General features: G+C 39.3%; 1 protein-coding gene across 1 annotated transcript in view; it reads right to left on the reverse strand.

Annotated features, from left to right (window-relative positions):
• Positions 1 to 1,048: 1,048 nt before the first annotated feature.
• Positions 1,049 to 21,233, reverse strand: part of Orc5 (origin recognition complex subunit 5) — a 54,417-nt gene continuing 34,232 nt past the window's right edge. The window contains exons 13-14 of the mRNA XM_026784652.1: positions 8,333 to 8,445; positions 1,049 to 1,917 (exon numbers count right to left, since the gene is read on the reverse strand). Of these exons, the coding sequence (XP_026640453.1) occupies positions 1,872 to 1,917; positions 8,333 to 8,445 (159 nt within the window). The 3' untranslated portion in view covers positions 1,049 to 1,871. The remainder of the gene's footprint in view (positions 1,918 to 8,332; positions 8,446 to 21,233) is intronic.

Here is a 21,233-nt window from a genome sequence, read left to right on the forward strand (position 1 = left end):
AATACTTTTGGACTGAGGCAGAGCAGACAGTATAGGTGACCTCCTCTCTTAACAGAAATATCCCGCTTACCGGCTAGCATGATTCTCACTGTTAGATTTCTTCCAATAATTGGAGAAATATACATATCTTCCAAAGGGAAGACCTCATTTACAGACGAACCCTGTTAAAATGCTAATATGTGTATTAAGCTCTATTAGTCTTCATTTAAATAAAGTGATCATATTTATTGTGTCATTTAGCAAAGCTATTAGAAAGTAAATTACAAACTAGCAGACTTCTGAGGGGCCAGGCAGGGCAGGGAAATGGAATTGGAGGACTGTGAAGTAAAGCTACCTCTAGGACTGGCAATGTGGTGTCAGATGAATTGGGACAGGAGATGTGCTCTGGAGGAGACAGGTAACCAGCTGCCTTGAAGAGCAATGGTGTCTCCCACCAGAAACTCCGCCCCTTCCTCTTCTTATCCTCAGTTTCTGTCTGCCACTTGCTTCCTTTCTGGTATCTCAGTTTTCACCTCACACTTCAGTTTGATCAGGACGGGTCAGCAAAACCATCTGTCCCTGGAGGCATTGCTCGGAACGGTTACCTACACGACTGTCAATTCTCCATACATCTCTACATCTGGAAACCCAAGTGTGTGAGTCTGTCCTGGACTCAGCTCTTCCCTGGTCCTGGAAGACGGGTGGGTGATGTAGACACACTCACTAGCCGTTGGTGGTGCCCTTCTGACTCCAAAGTTCCCATCTTGCACAGAAAGGCTAAGAGCGATTTCACTCCTCCTCTCTCTCCTCTTTCCCTGAAGAGAGAAACGACTCGTCTCTGAACAAGAGAGTGTAAGAAAATCATTACAGGAAAAGCTTCCTACCTAGGAATGCCGACTGAGAATTTTTTCTTCAAAAAAATGGAATGGAGAAAAATGCCACCAAAACTTAAACTAGATATAATTAAGCACTTTAAAGCCGTTTAGTTTTCAAGTATTCAACAGTAACAGAAAACTACTTTAAAAATATGAACAGGTAAGGTACCCAGAACCAAAGCACCAGACTCATGTAAGAGGAAGGATTTTATTGTGGAGGTCACAAAAGCCAACAATTTAAAGAAAAGGAAAAGGAAAGAAAGGAGGGAGAGAGAGAGAGAGGAAGGGAGGGAGGGAGGGAAGAAGGGAAGAAAAGAGGGAAGGAGGGAAGGAAGGAAGGAAAGCAATATGCTGATAAAAAGCCAGTTTGGGTGGTTAACTGAGAGTGAGCAGATAAGCCTTTCTTACACAAGCACTGTCAAGGTAGCAACAAGCAGACATAAGGCTGGTGCGTGTGCATCTGAACAAGCTGCCTTGGGTTTGAGAAAATCAGGGTAAAAAAGATAAGCATAGAGAGCTTACATTTTTAAAAAATAACATATATTTTGCAAGTATGATCTTTGAAAATCGTGGCCTTAGGAAATCTGCTTTGGCAGGAGACTGCAGAGGCTCCCGTGGAGAGGAAGTGAAAAGGGTGGCCGTACAAACAAGGGCTGCTGGCACATTCAGAGCGCAGGGGATACTTCATAGAGCAAAACACAGTTCTAAGTAAATGGGCTTCAGGCAATTTCAGTGTTAAGATAACATCATTAAGAGCAGAACAGATTGTGCTCAGACCCTGCTGTTTATAATTAACACGTTGCTTCCAAATACTCCTGGGCCCCTGGTAAAGAGTCTTCTGCTCACATCTACCCAGACCAATCAGAATGTTTCCATCAGAGTCCATGCTGGGCCAGCACCTGTTTGGACAAATCCAATAGAGCCAAAGAACTCCTCTCCCTGGCCAGCTAAGTAGGTGGATGAACACAGCTTGGCTTAGTCATTGTCACAGTGTCCATATGGCTTTGAGGTTTGTTTTCACAAGAAATCATACAAGTATTTTATTATGTCAAAGTTCACGGTCCTAGAAACAAAAACAGACAGTACGTTAGCACCCTCGCTCTCTGCTGCTCAGCTCTGTGACTGCAAAGCACGTGGAACGTAATTTACAACTGGACGACGCTGTCGGATGCGCCAGGATAGGGGTGGCACGGGTTTTAAAATACAACTAGAAACATAACTTTAAACCATTTTTGACCACACAGAAAGTTACTTTCCTTTAAAATAACAAAAACAAAGTTAGGCTACTCAACATTTTGTATTTCAACTATATTGCAGAAAGTTTGGATTTTATTTAAAAGCCATTTGCTTTCTTCCTAATAACCGGAATAAAGTAATTAGAGATGCAAAAGTATTTAAATCTTGTTTGCCTCAGAACATTGTCTGTCTCCAACACCTGTGTTATCATCACACGGCGCACAGATCCTCTGTCCTCATTTCTGGCTTTCATTATCTTCAGCCTCTAACAGCAGCTGACCTGTACGCACAGCAACTCAATCTGGATGATCCAAGAATATGATACAACAAACAACGTAGATGCATATTTTTATACTCTGACGGCAGGCAGAATAAAATAACAGAGGAAGAGACCTATAATTATTTTCCTTTCTCCAAACTCATTCTTCACTATAAATACTCAGACTTGGAGGTTTATTATTTGACAAAATGGTCAAAATAATTAGATATAATGATCTAGCAATAAGTATAAAATTAAAGCCTTAAATATTCAGCTCTGCAAAAATAATTACCCATGCGAGAACAGCCTTTTAGAGTTACTAATTGCACATTCTTATATATTAAACTAACACCAATTATTCTTTGTCTATCATTTTATAATACACTTTCTAAAAAAAGTTTCTGCAGAAATGACTGACATACCAAATATTTTTAAAAAAATATGGACAGGAAACTATAGATACTGCTTTTGGAAACACACTTAAAAATAGCTCAAATTGGGGAACGCTCTGGCTCCTGTGGACCCAACATTAGACTGAAGACTGTCTTTCATCAGAATAGCGGCTCCCTGAGAAACACCAAAACCTCCTAAATAGCATACATAGACCCTGTCAGCACAGCAGTGACGAGACCGCCACGGATGATCAAGTCAGTTAAGCTCTCCCAAGCAGAGACACGGCCCTGACATCATAACACAGCTAGATTCTCACGGCCTTCCCTCACTTACCTCTCAATTCTACTGGCCATAAAGTCCCTATAAAAATGACCGTAGGAAAAAAAAACAGCAAAAAAAAAAACCCTTTTCAGCCAGTAATCTGACTTACCAAGGGTCTTAAGAGAAACCAGATATAGTAGGCTACGTTTTCTCACCACAAACTAGAGTTCTATTAGAATACCTTTCTGAAGACATTCCCTCTGATGGCTTTCATTATAAGATTATGAAGCAACAAAGTCAAATGGACTTAATGCCTTTTCCTTTTCCTTTTTTTTTTTTTTTTGTTCTATGTGAAAGCAAAAGTACGGAAGACACTAAGTTAAAAACAACTTGAATCCACTGGGAGGCCCTCTATATTCCAAAGCCTGACTCAATAGTAGTAAAAAGTGGTCAATATGAAGACACATCTACACCCTAAGAATGCATAAAGAGAACACAGAATCCACTGGAAAATGTTTGTCTAATGGGCTAGGACTAGAAAAATTCATAAACAAATGAAAATAGATTAACTGGTTAATAGGATTCTTTTTAATGTTTCAGTAATTATTTGTATTGCTATAGCACAGTTTATGCAATAAAATGTTAATAAATGGAATGGCTTTAAACACCCTAAGCAACTTACAAAAATGCAATTATAGAATATTAACTGTATTCCATGTCAGTAAGCCAGCAACAGAAAATCAAATCAGACTGTGACATTTCTTTTCCTCAAAGACTGACTGAGGGATGGGTGACAGCTCAGTGTCAGGAATATGTCCTGTTTGTGCAGAGGACCCGAGTCAGAGCTCCAGCACCCACGCCTGGATTCCCGGTTTCAGGGAGATCCAACATAAAAACAGATTTATATGTAGGATTCACAAAGCCTGCCCTTGAGACCCAGACAATCCCAGTCAGCAGACTTCTCTCTACTTCCTTACCATTCTCCAGCCACTGAATAAAAAAATAGTTTCCTTTGCTTTGCACCCTGTTACCTAATAAATTGTCTGCATATTGGTCTTTTCATCTCTAATAAATATACTCAGAGATATCCTACTTCTCAGAACATACCTCTGAGATATTATTTGTTCCAATTCAGGAATCTGGAACACTAGGGATAATTAGGTTACAAACCCCTTTATTTTATTTTGACTTACAGATATTGAGTATTGCCAGACATAAAAGTCTTGGTTCCTGGCTGGTTTGCCTTCCCTTCTGTCCAGCTCAGACTCCATGGTTCATCACGAGCTCATGTGTTAGCATCTACTGAACTCCTCTGGCAAGACCCCAGTGTTACGTGATTTCTATTACTATTCTTCCCAGCCCTGGTAGTCCAGCACATGGAGTACTCCTGGACAAGATCGCAGGTCTCACAAACTGACACCACTGGAAACTCAAGGTCAAGAATTTCAAGCCCCCTCAGCATGCTGCTTTTCCCAGCGAGCACTGGCTGCCATGTGCAGGGCCATGGATTCCAACATCACACACTTTTCTCAAGCTGTTTCCAGCTCTGCCTTCAGTCACAATTCCTGCCTCCCCCTCATGGAGAAAGCGGGAGAATCAGGTGAGAATCCCTCAACTTTCCGCTGCCAAAGAGCAGCTGAGTCCACGGTGCTCTGCTCTGAGGCCACAGCACACTGCTGCCCCATCGGGGGCTCTTTCAACTCCCTTCTGCATCCCATCCTTACACAGTACTGCAAAGATTTTTGTGTTTTAAATTATTCTGTTTTGTGTCATTAACTTTCCTATCTTTTTCCTCAGCATTTAAATATATTCGTATCTTCAAAACCACACTGACTACATAAACACACATGCCGCGGCTCCACCATACTTGTCTCTGCACCTCAGAAGAGCCTAGACAATGTTTGCTGACAGTGGGATCACGGATGTTAAGTGCACAAAGAACAGAAGCTAAACCTGTGCTTTCGGCATCCACATTTCTCTCTCTTTCTTTCTGCATGTTTTATTTCCCATGTAGCAACATCACAACATCATGATTTAACTTTATGTATACATAAGCAGACATCTAAATGCACACACACACACGCACACACACGCACACACACACACACACGCACACACGGTGCGGGGGACTAAGAGAAAGGAGACAGACATCTGATGTGGGAGAAAGAAGGAAGAAAAGGAGATGCAATTGAATGAATGTAAATGTATGGAACACAAAAGCAGAAGGCTCATGGTAGCAGTGGGGGGAGGGACTAGCAAATCAGGGTAATGGGGAGGGGGTGGAAGGGAGTGGTGAGGGAGTTGGGAGCAAGAACAAGTATAACAACATATATTAAGGTATGTATATGAAAATATCAAAATGAAACCCAATGCTTTGTTAATAAAATGCTAGTGATTTTTCAAATAAAAATAATTATAGCAGAAAACAGTTGATTCACTATATTCTATATTGAAGGTAGTAAACAGAGGCAAATTCTATGCAAAAAGAGAAGGGATGAAATAATATGAGAAATTAAATTAATAACACTATAGAATTATATATATGTATGTGTGTGTATGTATACTAGTCTTTGGATATGTATTCAAACAAAATGAAAACGGAGCTGGGAATGCTCTTGTAGCTTCATTTTTATGATTAATACACTTGTTTATTTGTCTATATATGTATCCCTGCTGGAGATGGTTTCATTTCTTTCTTTCTTTTTTTTTTTTTTACTGATTTTATTGAGCTATAAATTTTTCTCTGCTCCCCTTCCTACCCTTCCCATGGTCCCCATGCTCCCAATTTACTCAGGAGATCTTGTCTGGGATTGTGAACTGTGAGCTGGTTTTCTTTGCTTTATGTCTAAAAGTCACTTATGAGTGAGTACATGTGATATTTGTCTTTCTGGGTCTGAGTTACCTCACTCAATATGATGTTTTCTAGATCCATCCATTTGCCTGCAAATCTCAAGATGTCATTATTTTTTTCTGCTGTGTAGTACTCCACTGTGCAAATGTACCACATTTCCCATATCCATTCTTGGGTCGAGGGGCATTGAGGCTGTTTCCAGGCTCTGGCTATGGCAAACAATGCTGCTGTGAAGTGGCGTCTTCCTAATCAACACAACTGAGATGGACTGGGGTGACTCCACTCCCCCCACCCGTACCGCTATCGTGTGCTCTGACTGCTCCTCCTTCCTCAGTCTAACAGGCATGTGGGGGTCCTCAGACGTGTAACTCTACAGAACGACCTCATTCTCTTAGGCTCTGCCACGATCTCGTCCTCACATCTTTTCCTTCCAAAGTAAAATGCTTAATAACTGCACAGTAATTTTCCTAAGAAATAAATTATGGACCAATCTTATAATTTGCTATTTTGTTGGTTGGCTGTCATCATTTTGCTCAACTGACACAAAATAGTGACCTGGGAAAAGGGGACCTCAACTGATAAGTTTCCATCAGATGGTCCGTAGGTAAGGATGTAGGGTAATTATTTTGACTAATCATCGATTGATCCTGGGTGATATAAAAGCAATAAATGACTCATGGAAAACAGAAACCCCCCTCCCCCATCTCTGTATGAGTTCCTGCCTCCAGGTTCCTGCCCTGTTTGAGTTCCTGACTTGGTGTCCTTCAGTGATGAACTGTGCTCAGGAGTGTGAGCCAAATACACCCTTTCCTCCGCAACCTGCTTTATGGTCATGGTGTTCTGTCACAGCAACAGAAACTCTAAGATGGTAGAAAAGAAAAAATGGTAAGATCACCTTCAAATTCTAGACCTCTGCAACATGGCCGACTACAGGACCTTTGCTGAAACAGGAAACACTGGAAGAAAAGCTGAATCCTTTTGTTATTTGTGTGTGGAAACAAGTTAGAGTTTCTGAGTTCAGTCTCGAGTCGGACTGTAAATATCCAATAAAGGTCAGAATGTGACAAAAAAAAAAATGGCCGTAAACAACAGGGGAGTTACTGATGGCTGAGCAGTATGGCTAGAACTGCCCGGGAAGGAAGTGTGTTATGAGGAAGCCGACAGGATCAGGCCTCAAGGAACGGCTCCATTTAAAGGTCAGGTGGGGAGAACAGGCTGGCAAAGGAGCCTCAGCAAGGGCAGCAGAAAAGAGAGAGACACAGCAGCACCACAGAGTCCAGGAACCCAGGAGAAGAGAGCTTTGAGAACTGTCAGTGGTGTCAAGTGAGCCTCAGCAAAGGCAGCAGAGGACAGAAAGACACAGCAGCACCTCAGGATCCAGGAACCCAGGAGAAGAGAGCTTTGAGAACTGTCAGTGGTGGGAGGAATGGAGCACAGAAGAGGGAACACAGACATTCGCAGGTGTGGTGTAAGACAGTGGTATAAACTGCATGCTTTACTCCTCGACAGGAGAACAAGGAGGCAGATGTAGATCCAGGCTCAAAGCTGGGGGCGGTGCAGTATGGATGTGGCATCATGGAGGTCACTGAAATGATCTTGTCAAACAAAACAGTCTTGAAGGACTTGGTTTGGAGAGAAGGGACTGCTGCCACTATACAGCTGCAGGGGCAGTGGTATATACCCGGAGTCAGGTTTTAGTAAAGGTGCCCTGGGATGTTCTTCTGTATATATGTTGCTTTTATTGGCGAATGAATAAAGCTGTTTTGGCCAAAGGCTTAGCAGAGTCAAGCCAGATGGAAAATCCAAAGAGAGATACATAAAGAGAGTAGGCAGAGTCAGAGAGACGCCGTGCAGCTGCTGGAGGAGAAAGTTACCACCAGAACCTTTCCGGTAAGCCACAGTCCGAGGCAATACACTGACTGATAGAAATGGGTTAATTTAAGATGTAAGAGCTAGTTAATAAGAAGCCCGAACCATTGCCCAAAGTGTTGCAATTAATACAGTTTCTGTGCGATTATTTGGGTCTGAGGAGCCAGGATACGAATGCGCAGTCTCCATTTACATTAAGGAAGTAAGGAAGAGAACTGGAAGACAGGTGTCTTACACGAATGGAGAGAGAAACAGGTCAAGTCAGCATAAAAGAAGCAAAAATAGATGGGGGAAGAGGATGTGCTTACGGCCCAAAGTGTCATCTTTCATATGAGCTTTCGTACCCAATGATCATCCCTTAAATCCCACCTTCCAAAGTATTTCAATAATTTCCTTTCTGACCACCTAACCTACTGTCTACGACTTCTAATTCTACATCACTGCAAACCTCATCAGAGGATGTTATGCTGGAGCTTGTTCATTCCTGGCACCTAAATAATCTTTTCTCTTAAGTGACTTTTTATTACACTAGAAAGGGCATTCTTATTTAGCATATCATATCATCTGCATAATGGTGACATTTTGCATTAATAAATACTCTAAACTTACCGCGCAATGGCTCTGATGAAATCTAGAGAAACTGTGCATTTGTATTTTGGTCCATCAAGCTGATCGTCATGACCAACCAGGGTTAACAGCTGTAGAGTCACCAGGGAAGTAATCTAAAATTGAAAGGATATTTTTATGAGAAATTTAATGACAATAAATGATACCTTTATTTACAATGCTACTAATACAGATATAAATGAATCCACAAAGAATACAAGTAATTTAAAAGTTGTATAGCTAAATTTGTACATATGTTTAAAAGTCTAGTTCCAATGAAGAGTATTCAGCAAGAGCCTAGTTTGTTAAGAGATGATTGAAAATATTTATTATATTTTCTCATATAAACATCATTTGTGTGTGGGTAGGTTCACGGGTGTATATATATAAACCAAGGATAAATTCAAGAGTTTTTTGTTCTGTTTTGTTTTTGAGACAGGGTCACTCCTCTTAGCACCCAAGGCTCATCAGTTTGGCTAGGTTGGTAAGTTAGTGAGCTCCAAGAATCTACCTGTTTCTGTCTCCTAGGCTCTGAGTTCACAAATGTATGTCATCAGCTCTGCTTTCTATGTGTGTGATGATGATCAAATCCAGGTATTCATACTAGCAAGAATTTTACTAGAGATAGCTGCAAATCGCAGCTGTTTCTACACAGGGAAGTGTCTCTGACTGCTCCAGCATGCATGTACAGGCATGTGTAAGACAGAGGTGATGCATGTATAAGCATGCATAGGACAGAGGTGAGACTTTTCCCATCCAGCTCTTCAGAAGTCAGTGACAAATCTGACACCTAAGAAGGAGATACACAAGAGAGCCATTCCTATCCTTACACCCCTAGATGCAGAAAATGATTTACAGAGCCTCTGCTCCAGCAAGGAAAAGTAAAAGAGGAAAGCGCATAGACTATAAATTAGCATCTTAGAAGGATTCGGTCCAGTGGAAGAAAAGCTCCCACAACAACAACACATACTTGACTGGACACTGCCAGCTATTTTTACCAGTCTGCTTCACAGAGGGTTTGTCATTCAATTGAGTTTCGAATTGCCCTGAACATATTTCAGAATCAAACACTAAGAAAGTCTTACAGGGTTTGGAAAATAACCACAGGAGAAGAAACTTCCAGTTTCAACTAGATGACAGATTCAGATACACTGCTTCTCTGTATTGAGCACAACTAGCATATAATGTAATATAATGAATATAACGTAAGGGTCAATCAAGGAGGCTGGGAAAACGGGAAGGACAGTGGACAATGCAAGGACACCAGGGTCAAGGACAACACAAAGGGACAGAGTTGGAAGATCTTTGTCCCTACAGTAGAAAGGATGTGGGGTCTAGAACAGCTGGTGGGCAAGCCAGGAACAAGATTCATGGCCAGACTTAATCTCCCCATGGATGGAAGGCAACTGTGAGAAATAAACTGGTAAGTCTGTGTCTGGCAAAGCTATCATTTGCAAATGAAGTGGAAATAGACATTCTTAAACAAGAGGGAATTAAGAGAATCTTCCACTGGGAGACCTACCTTTAAAGAAAGCCAAGGGACGTTCTTTAAGCAAAAGTCTAAAAGGAGCATTGAGCATCCAAAAGAAAAAACAATAACAGAGAGCTGATGGTAGGAAAATGCAGCACCTCCTCATGAGTCTAATATTGGTTAAAATTGTGTAGTTGGAACTTTCTTTGGGCTGCCAACCAACTCCCAAATAATGACACAGAGACTTATTAATTATAAATGCTTGATCTTAGCTTAGGCTTGTCCCACTAACTCTTTTAACTAAATTTAACCTGTTTCTATTCATCCATATTTTGCCTTAATGCTTTTTAAAATCTTTCATTCCACATGTCCTGTTTTCCTGCTTCCTCCAAGTCTGGTTCGCTGGACCCTGGCCTTTCCTTCTCTCCCACCGTCTCCCTCTGTCTCTCTCAATCTCTCTCAAACCTAGATTCCTCCTCCTACTTATTCTCTCAGCCCAGAAGTCTCACCTATACCCCTCCTGCCTAGCTATTGGCTGCTTAGCTTTTTTTTTAAAGACAGGCAAAGTAAATAAATGCAACACATCTTTACATAGTTAAACAAATATTCCATTCCACAACAAAATGTAACAGTATCATATATTCAAAGCAATGCTATTTAATAGGTGTAAACATAAAGACCTACATGGAAGAGTAAGTGAACTGCTTCATATATGCTGTGAATATGTTTTATTACCCTTGGTTAACAAACAAGCTGCTTTGACCTATGGCAGGGCAGAATATAGAAAGGCCGGAATTCCAAGCAGAAATAGAAGAGGAAAGAAGGTGGAGTCAGAGAGACGCCATGTAACTGCCAAAGGAGAAAGACACCAGACCCTTACCTGCTAGCCATAGCCTCACGGTGATACACAGATGAATAGAAATAGGTTAATTTAAGAAGCATGCCTGAGCCATTGGCCAAACAGTGCTGTAATTAATATAGTTTTGTGTGATTATTTAGGTCTGAGTGGATAGGAAACAAAAGGGCAGTCTAGAAAATAAAAGGACAGTCTCCATTTACAAACATAAAACCCTGCACACCAAATTTTGGAGTAGCTTCAGTTACAAGAGCCAAAACAACAACCTCCACCAACCACTTTCAAACTAAAACACTTGAATAACTTATATGCCCAATAAGCTAATATTTAAACCATGGTCCTGGCATGTCATAGAGTACTAAGCAATAAAAACAAAGGGCTGGGGAGACTGCTCAGTGGGTACACAAGCTTAACAAGCATAAAGGACCTGAGACCTAGTTAGTATTCTCCAGCACCCACAGAAAAAGCTGGCACAGCAATACGTACCTACAATCCCATCTCTGGGGAATGTAAAGACAGGTGGATCCCAAGAGATCGATGGCCAGCCAGTCCAGTCAACTGGAGAGAGATCTTGCCTCAGAAAGTAAGAAAGACTGACAGAGGAAGATGCCTAACACCAACTTCTGGCACGCACACCTGCATACATATGCAAAAGCACATACACCTGACACTACTGCAGCATGAAAGGGGAATCTCAGCTCCCAAAGACTGGGGAAGAAAAGGAAGACTTAACAGCTCTCTGTGGAAAATAGGGTAGGCAGATCCTTATGATGATGAAAATGGTTTGTACCTTGATTGTGGTAATAAATATGCAGAGCTACAGAAGGAAAAATTTCCTTAACCAAAGATACAGAGATGTACACAAAGATGAATGAATAGAGGTAAAGGTTGGAGGGGTAGATTGGTGGTAGTGTGCCCAGGGTTTGATCCTTAGTACCCAAACAAAACATATATTTTAAAAAACAACACCCCTGCCCCTCAAACAACAGCAACAAGCAAAAACAGCACCAAATACATGGAAAATGATTATATATACAGTGGGGAAACTGGAATAAGATCAGTAGACCGTATCAATGCCAACTTCTTGATTGTAATACTTTTGATTCGTTGTTGTTGTTGTTGTTGTTTGAGACAAGGTTTCTCTCTGTAGCCCTAGCTTTCCTGGAACTCACTCAAACTCAGAGATCTGCCTGCCTCTGTCTTCCGAGTTCTAGGATTAAAGGCACCACCACCTGGCCCTTTTTTTGTTTGTTTGTTTAGTTTTTTTGATGAATTGTGATACTTTTGGTTGGATATTTTGCAAAATGTTCCTGTCAGGAGAAATTAATGAAGGGCACATGGGAATACAGGGTCTGGATCACCTTTCACAAATGTAGGTAAATGTATAATTATCCAGAAAAAAAGCTGAACAAACTAAAGATAAATACTGATAAGGTGCTAAGAAACCCTAAAGACCTTTATCTTCATTTCAAAATTTTTAAGTTATCTACAAAGCTACAAAAATTTTTTAAAATTACAACATCTTGTGCCCATATTTATCAGGATTCTTTAATATTTGGATACAATACAACCTTAAGTGGGAAGTCAGAAATTCCAAGCTGTGAGCCCACACTGGTTTGCACAGATTTTTCAGAGATCTGGAGCAGGTCAAACATTATTTCTTAATACTGTCGGAGGATTACAGTGCAACCCACCCTGACTGGTTCCCCCCCAATTCTTACCTTTTATTTCTAGCCTTCAAAATGACAAAAATTTTATTTTTGTTTAGGGACTATAATCACCACTTACATTTAAGTATATAATAAAAGAAAATTTTCTTGTGAAAAAAATAATTGGAAAAGAAAAATCTGAGCGCTAGAGAGATGGCTTGGAGGTTCAAAGCACTTGCTACTCTGACAGAGATCTGGAGTTCAATTCCCAATACCACCCAGGCGATGCACAACCTGTAACTCTGGCTATAAAGACCATATTCTCTCTTCTAGTTTCTGTATGCAAAGCAGAGTGTATTCATACAAAATAAACAAGTCTTTCAAAAGAACAGTTTGAACTAGCTCACAGGACATAGAACTCTTAGAAAGAACACCATAAAGGATGATGGGTATTCCCAGTCTCTCAGCAATCAGCCCCTCGAGGCTTAACAGTAATTATGTTTCACAATTACGTAATGTGCCATCATGGAGGTTTACCAGAAACTTTTTAGAGTTCTTACAACAAAATTTCAAATTAAGCATTTCATGTCAAGACCACTTTAAATATTAACAGTGTTTGGCCAAAGCAATGTCTGGCTCTAGGTGCTGGTGACTACTGAAAAATGGTTCGCTAACTCATCTAATGCTTGTTTTTAAGGGCCCTGTGTTATTATTAACTATATATTTTTCTCTGCTCCTCTCCCTTCTTCTCCCCTCTTCTTCCACCCTCTCCCATGATCCCTATGTTCCCAATTTACTCAGGAGACCTAGTCTTTTTCTACTTTTGGGGAAGTTTTTCTGAGTATGTGTTGCTTTTATCGGTTAATAAAGAAGCTGTTTTTGCCCAATGGCTTAACAGAATATAGCCAGGCTGGAAGAGAAAGATATAGAGAATAGGCAGAGTCAGGGGGAAGCCATGTAGCCACCAGAGACAGACCTGATGGAACCTTGCTGGTAAGCCATAGCCTTGTGGTGATACACAGATTAATGGAGATGGGTTGGTTTAGGATGTAAGAGCTAGCCAGTCCAATAAGAAACCAGAGCTGATAGGCTACGGAGTGATTTAATTAACACAGTTTCTGTGTGGTTATTTTGGTTCTGGGCAGCCAGGAACAAACAAATGGCCTCTCTTTACATACTTCCCATGTAGATTAGATCCATGTATGCCTCTCTTAGGTTCTCTGGGATTGTAAATTGTAGGCTAGTTTTTCTTTATGTCCAAAAGCCACATATGAGTGAGTACAATTGTATTTGTCTTTCTGGGTCTGGGTTACCTCACTCAATATGATTTTTCTAGATCCATTCATTTGCCTGCAAATTTCAAGATGTCATTTTTCTGCTGTGTAGTACTCCATTGTGTAAATGTACCACATTTTCCTTATCCATTAAAAAAGAGAAATATATACATAATTTATGAGTGATTAGAATTTATATTCTTTATTTAGAACTGTTAAGTGCTGAAGAGACTTAAAATTTACTTCCTTGAATTATTTATATCTGAAAATAGATACTTTTATGGAATATAAAAATTTATATTCTTACTGAGGGATAATACTTGAAAAAAATCTTCATCTTTATATTTAGGATATATAGATATTGATACATTTTAACACTGCTGAAAGTTATTTTTAATGTGTGTGGAACAAGTATCTTGCAATTTTTAGTTCATATAAAACAAAATAAAAATATAACCTTTGATAGAAATTAAGAAAAAAAAAGACTTGTATTAGCCCATTCCATCTTTTCTTCTCTTTCACTCCTCCTAAAGTAAACAGCTCATTCCTCAGGGCCGCATCAAGGGCATGTATAGAGACACAGAAAGAGCGATGACAACTACCCACTAATACTAGCAACCATGGGACATCAGTGGTGTGGAAAATGGAATGTGTCACCTATCTGGGCTCTTTGTAACCCCTGTGCCAGACACCTAAATTTCTCTAGGCCTCACCATTCCCTTAGTACTTAGGACACAATTTAGTACTAATTAAGTATGAAAAACAGCTCCTTTGTCCAGATTCAGAAACAGACAGCTAGGCTAATTCTGTCTTTTCCACTCAGTTCAGGGATATACAAAAATTTCTATAAATTAGAAGCATCTTGCTAATAAGATGAATAGTATTCACCTGCCTATTTTGGAATGTGGGCACTGTTCTACTTTATTCTACATTAGCCTAAAATAATCTGATTAAAAACTAAAGTAGTCTATTATTTGCTGTGTCACGGGTAGAACTAAAGAATATTAGGTGAACAGCCAAGCTCAAAAAGACAAATACTGCAAGTTCCTCATCATATATAAAAGCTAGAAATTTGATTTTTGAAAAGTGGAATGTAAAATAAAAGTCACATGATCGTAGGAAGAAAGGCCAGAGAAAGTCATAAGCAAGTACCAGGATCTAATCATCTCACCAGGTCATTCATGATGAACAAGAGGAGAGGTATACAAAGGTTCCTAACACAGATAAATGCCAGCATGTAGGAAATAGCTGCTTATTGCCTGGATTATACACTGTACACATGAATTACTACACTATAGCTCATAAATATGCAGAATTATGTGTCAACTAAACCTAAAATATTTACTATTAAATAACTAAAATATATAATCTTTCCCTTTAACTAGCTCCTATGAAAATTTAAAAATGAAAATCTCTCTCTGCATATACACAGATATATATATAGACACACGATCATCTTCACTGTGTTATTCCTGTGTTCTTTGTTCTCATCCACGGTGGGCTGATTATTGATATCTTAACAATAGGAGTTCATGGACCACAGTGAGGATTTTTTTTTTTTCATAATCTGAGAGACAGTCACTAACAAGCCTCAGCTGGAAATGCTTAATGTAAAAACAGTGTGAACCTGTTCCTGGGCTAACAAACTCTTCTTTCTGCCAACAAAGGGAAATCAATTTACAACTGTAATTAATTTTTAACAGGCTCATTATTTTTGTACTTTTATAGGATGGTATATAGGTCAACTGATTTATGAAATACTCCATATTCTAGCTGTTCTGGAAAAGCTGTATGATCCACAACATATTAAATTATTTAAATAAACTTAACATGAAGTGTCAGTATGTGAGTTCCACACAACTCAGCAAATACCAAAATTGTTGTGGTGGTTTGTGTCATAAATTAGTTGTTTGGCTTAGACTTTTACACACACACAGGGGGGTGGGGAGAGGGGGCGGATGGAAGCAATAGGAAGAGATGCGCAAATAGCAAATACTATCAGGGCAGTTCAGTTTGAAACTGTCACTGCTGGTTTTGTTTCTTTATTTGTTTTACCTCCAAAAGAAGCATGCTCAGATAACCAAAAAATGGTGTGTATTTTTATACAAAAGAACTAGAAGAACTGGCTTGCATTTTTGGAAATGGTTGAGAATCTTTAGTGGCTAGAAGGATCCTAAGTCCAGAAAAGGAGAATAGGAAGACATTCATTTAGGGACACTGGGTATGAAAAATTGTACACATTCAGGGAGGCTGGAGAAAAATACACAGGAAATGGCAGCAGTTAAGTGGGAGGTGAGTGTTCTTTTAATGATCTGAATGAACACGGGTATCTGATTCTAGAGAAGGGGCTAAGTGTGGACTTACTGAGATGTCCCAAAGTAAGGAGACAGACCATGAGGCATCAGCAGTGACAACACCATATGCAGCAAGACAAAGACGAGGGAAGTTAGTGTGACTTCAGAAACAGTTTACAGTGACAAGGATGGAGGAGAAACAAAGTGGCAAATCCTGGGTTAGACTGAGCAGGGCCTTACAAGAAAGGCCATCCAATGGAGAGTTGGTTTGTTAGATAATGTAACTCATTAAAAAAAAAAGAAGAAAAAGAAGAAAAAAAGACCAAACTGGTGCCTTTATAAGAAAGAGCCTCGAGACAAAGAGCCCAGAGAGGAGCTGGTATAGGGTTAAGATCTGATGAAGCCAATGACTCAAAATAATGGTAACTGTGGTAAAAAGAATGACGTATATTTAATATTTAGGAGAAAAAACATATTGCATATGGTCAATTAAATAGGATAAAAAAACCTCAAAAGTTATTTCTCCATTTCCTAAAGTAAAATCTAGAAACATCATATTAATTTTTTTCCTAGCTGTGTGTCACATTAACACACACACACACACAACACACTTAGTAGGCAGACGGTAAAGAGATTACTAGTTTTGCTTTATGTTTTTTAACGTGCAAATGTGGTTATTTTTATGACTAGTTTTAAGATTGAAGGCTGAAACTCCACAGAAAAGCTTTAGGGAATGATCCGATTTGTTATACCAGTATAAGGTATATTTGTGATATTCAGATAAATTCAAATTCAGCCATCATACTGGATGGAGAACTTGAGATGCAGGCATATAAGAAGATAAGGGTATAAATACATAGTCCGTACACCATCAATGTGCAAGCCGCATTTAACACCAGGGAATATTTAAGACAATTCTGGAGAAGTCCTCTTTCTTATTCTGAACAATAAGAACCTACCATTCTAAGAACTCAGCTTCCTATCAACATGCCAACTGTCTGAAGGTGAGACACCTGACGTGGGCAGAACCTGATCTGCTGCAGCCCCGTGTCTATGAACTACAGATGCCGGGTGCGGCCTCCAAAGAGAGAACGCCAATGAGCTGTATAACTGAGCGGTCCCGAGAGACTCCCTTCAGCAGCACCAGTTCTTCAATCACACGTTTACAAGTACTTTACAATGTAGCGCACACTTCCACAGCAGAGATTATCACCAGTAACTAGTTCTAATGTAGAGTTGCCTATACAGTCACGATAGCAATAGTGTGGAATCTCTTAAATATGCATTTACAAGAAAATACCCATACAAACTTTATGTTTTCGGCCAGAAATCTACCATGATCAAAAAATCTATCTTTGTTGCATACATCCCCCACCAGATAAAAATAATGGATACATATTTGGTATATTTATCAGAGGTAATACTATGTTTGGAACAAAGTGGTTATAAAATATCACTTACAAGAAACAAGGCACCAACGGTTAATTACACAAAAGTAGAGAGTATAATTTATGCGATGCTTTCCTTCCCTTGGGCAGCATTTTACATGATACCCCTGAGCAATGGCTCTACTTTTCTAGGGATCAGTAAAAACACCTTGAGTCAGACAGCCGCACCCACAAAGGTTAAGGTGGTTATGCTGAAGGAATGTGAAAGAGAGCGGAAAAGTGCGGTTCTTTTACAAATGAAGACAAGAAAAGCAGCCTTGTTCCTGCCCAGCTGCATGATGGTAAGAACACCGTTAGCATCTCTCTAGCGGAAATCATACAGCAGCTCCACCCTTCCAATCACTGCTACCCCAGTGGAGGCAGAAGAGCCACCCTCTTTCAAACAGCATCCCCGCTGACCTATTCATCAGCAAAGTGGACAGTTGCTAAGCCTCTCCATTACCTTGTATAAAGTTGAATGCCACACAAATCTACTGGGGCTCGGGGGAGGGGGGTAATAGTAAGATTAGGAAATGTTAGCGTTTAGATTTTTTGTGATTTACGTAAATTCACGTGAATAGCATCGAGCACTTGAGTGAGTATTCCTGAGACGTGGAATACTGCACAAGTCGGGTGAAGTGGAGCACTGACAAAGACAGGTGTACAGTCGTCCAGTACCAAACAGGATCACTTCCCTTCCTAAAGACAAGTTCCACTTAGAGTCTAAACAGACAGTGCCCTCACCCAAAACAATTTATATGACTGTCTGACAGCAAGACTTTAGGATGTTACAGTTTATAAGTATAAGGTCATATTTCATATAACCAATATATGTATTAGACAGCCTTTTAATCAATTATTCCTAGTGTCACCTGACCAGCATTTAATAAATGTATTTATTTGTAGAAATATTCTAAGACCCACCATATAATCTATAAATTAACTTTTCAGGGAAAGTAAATTACTTATAAAAAGTCAATTATTTGGTCAAAGAGCTTCTGGTAAGTTTAAAGACATCTGAAACATTGCCAGTGAGGTCGAGGGTCTAAATGTTATTCTGAGCTATGTTAAACAGCAATGCAGCTTTGTAAGGAAAGCTATCAAGTGCATAATAGACCATGAAAAACATACTGTTTGTATTTCTATATTGTCTATAATTTATTACATATAATTTAAAAGCTCCGAGTATCAACAGAATTTGTTAGATAATTAAATTTGAAAGAGAATTACCAAAATGTAGCTCTACCACAGTCCTCAGTCATGCCCCTAGCACTGAATTCAGGGCTTGTCAGAGGACAAACCCAGCAGATCTTCACCTCCTGGAGACTCGTACGTCTAAGTTACAAGTATCGAGGATTACTGAAGTCAGAGGAGAAATTCAGTCCCAAATTCACCTCAGTGTGTGAGCCCCACAGAGCACGCAGGCGCAGGGCCACACCCTTCGGCTCCACTGTGCTCTCAGATAAACATGACTGTCGCCACTAGACTCATACAAGGCTGTGGAAGCCACAGACACACTTATTTCCTCATTATTGTTTATACAACACAGTGAAGTGTAGCTGACACAAATATCTGTGAGATAGAATTTTAAACAAACAAAATTCAATTACAAGCAGAGGAAAGTACTGACTTTGAAATCTAATTCAATTAAAATAAACTTTACATGCTTCAGGACTGGAAAACGTATTAAACAACTCCCATCTCTAAAAAAACGGAAAGCGAAGTAAACACAAGGGGTGCCTATCTGTCTTTGAAGGAAAATGTCAAAACTCTGGATTTAGTAAAACAACACGCTAGCTCCTCTAAGCAGCGGAGCCCTGCCTCGCAGTTACGGTGAGCAGAGGAGGGAGCATCTGCTTCACATATGCTGCTGATAAAAAGGAAAACACCACTCTGCTTCCTGAGCTCCTACCTAGCTAATAAAACAAGTCAGATGAGAAGAAATCTTAAGGTTATTTACATACAATTAATCCAACACGTGAGAGAAAAGATTAAGCTTTTAATAAGAAAGCAAATAAATGCAAATATATTTTATTATATAGGATAATGTCAATTAAAAACAGAGAAAGTAGAAACATCTATTTTAAGAAATAAAATTTCTATAGTAACTTATGCTCCAAAATGTTTTCATTAATATTTCACATAAGTAAAATAAATGTACAGGGGATTTTAAATATTTTTATTAAATTCTGTATAACTAAATATGAAATCACCCAGAAATTGCACATAACTGAAAATACAACCGTTTCACAATGATTATGTTTGCTTCCTTACCTTTCAACAGTTTCTCGCTAGTTATTCCTAGCAAATCTTTACAATGATGAAATAACTGTCATGTTAAACAATTACATGAAAGCATCATAATAAGTTCCTTTAATTTTTTTCTAAAATTATGTAAGCATGTACAATTCAATGTCTCTACTTCTTAAAAAATTTCCTCTCCAAAATCACCTTACAGCTTGGTACCAATAATTTCAGAAATAAACTAGCAATGCAGTCCTTTGTGGAAAAAACAAAGCAACATGGCTTAATATTTTAAAGTAACTGGGACACGTGACAAACACAAAGAATTGTACTTGAATCCTGCTTTAAAAAACAAAGTATTCAAAATTTTTCAAACAAGTTCATCATTTTTCCTCAAACAAGGGGCAGAAAATAAACACATTAAAGAATCATAATGTGGATTTAATATGCTTCTGGAAAAAAGATAAGCATATTTTATCTTTAAAGGTGGTTTCCAAAGGTCCCATCTCATCAGTTCACAATGTGAAGGTGATGCCTGTAGACTTTACGTGTTTGCTGTGGGAGGCTGCATGCATTCACGCGCGCACGCACACACTCGTGTAGCAGAGAGAAGGAGAAGATAAGAAAACCCCAGGGCAAGTGTGTCTGCCACAGCATTCACCCGGGGAAAGCCCACAGACCTTAGAGAAAACTTTAAAACAGACTCGTGACAAGGATTAAAGTTACAGAAGGATAAAAATTAGGTGTGACTAATGTCTAAAATGTTCTTACAGTTCAGTCTAGCTAAACTATTCTAAGACGTTCAGGGGCTGCTACTACTGTCTGCTCATCTAGACACAAAAGCATCAGTGAGTGGACCCAGAATACCCAAGACAATAACTTATTCTCAGATCATCAATTATGAATTTTCCTCAGATCTAAAAAATATCTCCCTTAAGATGTTATATTTATAGTTTCAATATAGAAATAATTTAAATGAAATAAAATAAAAATAATTTTTGCGATAACTTTAAATGTATACACCACAAATGATCAATTGTTATATGAACTTTTTTATTAAACCAAGCTACAAAATAGCATCTTACTATAAGACAAATCTTTAAGATAAAAAACCGAAAAGTAGTATCGTTTCATATAGACAAGCAACCTCATTCCTTACCAATCATACTTACTTTACATGAAAGGGTATTCACACGCATGAGTATACACACAGCACATACTAAATTTCTTCAAGTCATTCTGCCTTCACTCAAACAAATCAAATGTGGAAAAAATTTAAAATCTTTTTTTTTTTTTTAAGTATCAGCAGCAATGCTAAGTTAAAGTCGGTTTCCTACTGCAACGTGAAGCTGCAATGCGGCAACACTGCCCTCTAGTGTTCACAGCTGTCCTAAGACAGACCTTGGGCCAGGCTGTTTCAAATTGTATTAGTCCCAGTAACACACACACAAAGACTGGTGTGCACTGGTTAGCACTGTCAAAACCCAGGAAAGTTGATAGATCTTGTATCAGAGACCTCTAACTGTAACTGTTTGATTTTTCCTTAAATAGTAAAAATCTTGAGGAGTCTATTTCTAAACAAGTAAGGTGCCCTAGCATCTTGAGGCACAGTCTATGAGGTGTGTGCTGTGTGGGAGGTGGGTGGGGTGGCATTGTGAACAGCAGCACACACCAGGGTTACAGTGATGG

The sequence above is a fragment of the Microtus ochrogaster genome, chromosome 26 (assembly GCF_000317375.1).
Source record: "Microtus ochrogaster isolate Prairie Vole_2 chromosome 26, MicOch1.0, whole genome shotgun sequence".
In the NCBI taxonomy this organism is placed as follows: Eukaryota; Metazoa; Chordata; class Mammalia; order Rodentia; family Cricetidae; genus Microtus; species Microtus ochrogaster.